At 39.5% G+C, this 4,608-nt stretch overlaps 1 protein-coding gene across 1 annotated transcript; it reads left to right on the forward strand.

The window, feature by feature from the left end:
- Window positions 1–1,590: 1,590 nt before the first annotated feature.
- Window positions 1,591–3,481, forward strand: LOC137810898 (L-ascorbate oxidase homolog). Its single transcript, XM_068612391.1, has one exon. It carries the CDS (start codon window positions 1,676–1,678, stop codon window positions 3,317–3,319), a length of 1,644 nt encoding a protein of 547 aa, XP_068468492.1. The 5' UTR covers window positions 1,591–1,675; the 3' UTR covers window positions 3,320–3,481.
- Window positions 3,482–4,608: the final 1,127 nt, after the last annotated feature.

Raw genomic sequence — 4,608 nt, forward strand, 5'->3', positions numbered from 1 at the left:
TAGTCGGAGGACGTTCCCCTTCTATAGTGTCTAGAACTGTTGGTTCATTGAGTTTTTGTTTCATCCGTGTATTCTCTCTTCTTAACGCCGCCAGCTCTTCTTCGTTCTCTCTCCTCATAGCTTGAACCTCTTCTTCATTCTTCTTCTTTAAAAGATCCATCTCCTTCCTCATTTGCAAAATCATTGCCATGGGATCTGGTTGGCTGGTTTCTCCTACGTGCACATTCCTGTCGTTTCCTGTCATGTTTCTTGTTGTTACCATGTGGTCACTCTAAAGGGGTTTCTTCCCGGCCCCATGGTGGGCGCAAAAAATGTTCTTACAAAGGTCGGGTTCCTCTTAGAATGATTCTTGTAGCTTCCGTCTTCTTGTCCTCGCAGCTCCTATGTTCGACGTCTCTCAATTTTGCAATTCCTTCTCCAAGAACGCTGGGGTGGGGTACCTGCGAAGGTGCTCCGACACTCAAGTCAGTCCGGGTATAATATGTAGGTGTATTAGAGATCAAAAACTTATCTCTGGCACAGGGTCCCTTAGATATTTATAGCCTTGTATTGGGCTTCAGCTGTCATGGACCTTCTTTTGAACTCAGGCGAAGGTTCATTTGTGCCTTAATTATAATTTATGATTAAACTGACTTAATTATAGTTAATCGTGGTTTATCGTCTGCTTTCAAGTTTACTTGGTCTTATCGACTGTTCGGCCCTTTGCTCTCTGGCAGTAGAGTTATATATTAGAAATATTTATAGCCTTGTATTGGGCTTCAGCTGTCATGGACCTTCTTTTGAACTCAGGCGAAGGTCCATTTGTACCTTAATTATGATTTATGATTAAACTGACTTAATTATAGTTAATCGTGGTTTATCGTCTGCTTTCAAGTTTACTTGGTCTTATCGACTATTCGGCCCTTTGGTCTCCGACATTAGGTTATATATTAGAAATATATATGAAATGGAAGTAAAAGAAGATGAAGATTGTGAAGGTAGATTTTTCTTAGAAATAATAACAACCAAACCGTTAAAATATGTATTCCATTGGTTGACTATCCATTTATAACTATTATTATCTGATCTCGGGTAGGCATATTATATTTCATTTTTAACTTGATGCTGTAAAATTAAAACCAACACAGTTTCTTAAAATATGTATAGTTTTTAAAATTTTAAATCGTACCAGTAAATAATAAACTTCAGCGAAAGTTTTAAATTTAGTTTTGTATTCACATCAATGGCGTATATAATTTCAGGAAATTAGATTGAGGGATATTTATTTGTTTCAACTGAATTTGGTTTATTTAAAAGACCATTTGTTAAATAAATAAAAAATATTATTTGAATAGTTGAATTAAATGACATTAAAGTATTTGAAATGAACTTTATTGTAGAAATAATAATGATGTGTTGAAGAGTTTTGTTTTGTTTTTTCTGAGAGAAAGGGGGAATGGGAAGAAAAGTGCGAAAGATAAGGGGAGAAAAAGTCTAATTAAAGCCGAAGCATGAGAAGCGGAAGGAAATAGAGCGAGATGAAAGGAGGTGGGTGGAGATGGTTGGAGAGGTAGGGTTATAAAAGGGGAAGATGGAGGAGCAGATGAAAGCAAGAAGCCAATAACAATCCTTCTTCTTCCTCCAATAAAATAAATAAAGGAAGGAGATAGGAAAGGGTTGAATAAAAAAACAAAAAATGGGTCGAGTAAGCAGTGTGCTTATTGCTTTCATGGCATGCCTCATGGCAGCTTCAGTTCGTGGGGAAGATCCTTACATCTACTACACCTGGAACGTCACCTATGGCACCGTTGCACCATTGGGTGTGGAACAACAGGGCATCCTCATCAACGGCCAGTTCCCAGGGCCTGAAATCAACTCCACCAGCAACAACAACGTTGTCATCAACGTCTTTAACTTCCTCGACGAGCCCCTTCTCTTCACCTGGAATGGTATCCAACACAGGAAAAACTCATGGCAAGATGGCACCTTGGGCACCCAATGCCCCATCCAGCCAGGTACCAACTACACCTACCACTTCCAAGTTAAGGACCAGATCGGCAGCTACTTCTACTACCCCACCATCGGCATGCAACGCGCCGTCGGAGGCTTCGGTGGTTTGAGAATCTACAGCCGCTTGTTGATCCCAGTGCCCTATGCTGATCCCGCTGACGAGTTCTGGGTCCTCATCGGTGATTGGTTCGGCAAAAGCCACCAGACCCTCAAGCAGTTCTTGGACAGTGGACGCAGCATTGGCAGGCCCAGCGGGGTTCACATCAACGGTAAGAACGGTGGGCTTGAGCCCGCTTACACCATGGAGCCCGGGAAGACTTACAAATACAGAATCTGTAATGTGGGGCTCAAGGACTCCCTCAACTTCAGAATCCAAGGCCACTCTTTGAAGCTCGTTGAGATGGAAGGCTCACACGTTGTTCAGAACCAGTACGACTCTCTCGACGTCCACGTTGGACAGTGCTTCTCTGTCCTCGTAACCGCCGACCAGGAGCCCAAGGACTACTACATGGTCGCCTCCACCCGCTTCGCCAAGAAGACCCTCGGTGCCACGCGCATTATCCGTTACTCCAACGGTGTAGGCCCCGCCTCCCCTGAGCTTCCCCCAGCACCCGAAGGCTGGGCTTGGTCTCTCAACCAGTTCCGCTCCTTCCGTTGGAACCTAACTGCCAGCGCCGCCAGGCCCAACCCTCAGGGCTCTTACCACTACGGTCAGATCAATATCACTCGCACCATCAAGCTCGTTAACACCCTCAGCAGAACCGGTGGAAAACTCCGTTACGGACTTAATGGTGTCTCCCACGTTGACCCCGAGACCCCACTCAAACTCGCCGAGTACTACGGTGTAAGCGACCAGGTCTTCAAGTACAACATCATCTCCGACGACCCTGCTTCCCCCATTGGCGACCTTGCCTGTGCTCCCAACGTGATCAACGCCACCTTCCGTGACTTCATCGAAATCATCTTCGAGAACCCCACAAAGGTTCCCCAGTCTTACAACTTGGATGGCTATTCTTTCTTTGCAGTGGGCATGGAGCCAGGGAAGTGGTCACCAGAGAAGAGGAAGAACTACAACAATCTTGATGGTGTGAGCAGACACACCATACAGGTGTTCCCCAAGTCTTGGTCTGCTATCATGTTGACATTCGACAACGCTGGGATGTGGAACTTGAGGTCGGAGCTGGGCGAAAACCGTTACCTAGGACAGCAGTTGTACGTGAGTGTTTTGTCTCCTAACAGGTCCCTCAGGGATGAGTACAACATGCCAGATACCCAGGTTCTTTGCGGCATAGTCACGGATCTTCCTGAGCCACCACCTTACTCTTCCTAAATTTGTTTTCTTATCAGATCATCGCTTCATCATCAGAGGCTCAGACGACATGCATTCATTTCTATCTTTCTCGTCACTCACCTATCAACCCTTTCCTATTACTTTTCCCAATATGTTTTCACAAAAATACATAAATATATGCTCCTTCCTTTAACATTATAATATTGTTCATTCCACCCTACTTTCTTTTTTCTTTTTCACGATTCCACAAATAAATCTACAAAAATAAACTTAACTGCCTGTTAATCACTTAGTTCTTATTTGCTTGCTAAATTCAAATTAAGGAGAAGAACCACTAAAAAAAGATAATGGTACGGTAAAATCAAAGGTTATTTCCATGGCTCCAGCTCTTCAATTAAGAACGGAAAAAGTTTATTACAATATTTTTTCTGTCACTTTACGATCCTTTTAATAATCAAATATTATATTTTCTTAATAAAAAATAATATAAATAATTTTTTAAATAAAGACTAATATATTGTCTAATTGAATTGGATGTCATCTAAAAATGTTAACCTGTCATTGTTTCATTAAGCATATATAAAATATATCTTGACACTACTTTATAAAAATATTATAACGATAAAATAATAATTTATACGGTTGTATGGTAAATGTAAAAAAAATTTGTCTATACATATATTTAACCAAAGATATTATTATTGATAGAGCCCTCCTTCCATTTTTATAAACTGTATAAGTTTATTAAATTAGCATCAGGACTTAGTGTCATCTCATCTAGTTCTCTCTTATACAGCATTAGAAATCAAGCAAGAAAAAAAAATACAATTCATAATCTTTCAGCAAACTATAAATTATCACATTTTTATATAATAGCAAAAGTTTTTTTTTCTCTTATAATAGAAAACATTTTTCTATCGTAATCGCTACATTATTAAAAGAGTTTGATTTCTAAGTTACCAATGTATTTTTATATTTATGCTTATGATATACAAAAAAAAAATGTTACATTGCACAAACAAAACCAAGTAAAACAAAGTAATCTCTACTATGTCAAAACCATAATTAACCAAAACCATTCACAACTTAATACACATGATGGAATTTTAAAAACATAATATTCATTAACAGATTATGAAATGTGAAAACAAGTAGAATACTTCATTACTGGAGAGAATGTGCATTAATTTGTTTAATGGGATGACAATTTATTATTCTTTCAATTGTCTATTTATTAGTAATTGGCCCAACACATCAGTCAATCTATTATAATCTCATTATATAAAAGAGACAATGATACAATAATATTTGTATCTTTAATTGACACA

The sequence above is a fragment of the Phaseolus vulgaris genome, chromosome 2, assembly GCF_051622355.1.
Source record: "Phaseolus vulgaris cultivar YP4 chromosome 2, ASM5162235v1, whole genome shotgun sequence".
In the NCBI taxonomy this organism is placed as follows: Eukaryota; Viridiplantae; Streptophyta; class Magnoliopsida; order Fabales; family Fabaceae; genus Phaseolus; species Phaseolus vulgaris.

What these genes read in the sequence shown, in the direction of transcription:
- LOC137810898 (XM_068612391.1), top strand. Translation starts at nt 1,676, where the DNA reads ATGGGTCGAGTAAGCAGTGTGCTTATTGCTTTCATGGCATGCCTCATG.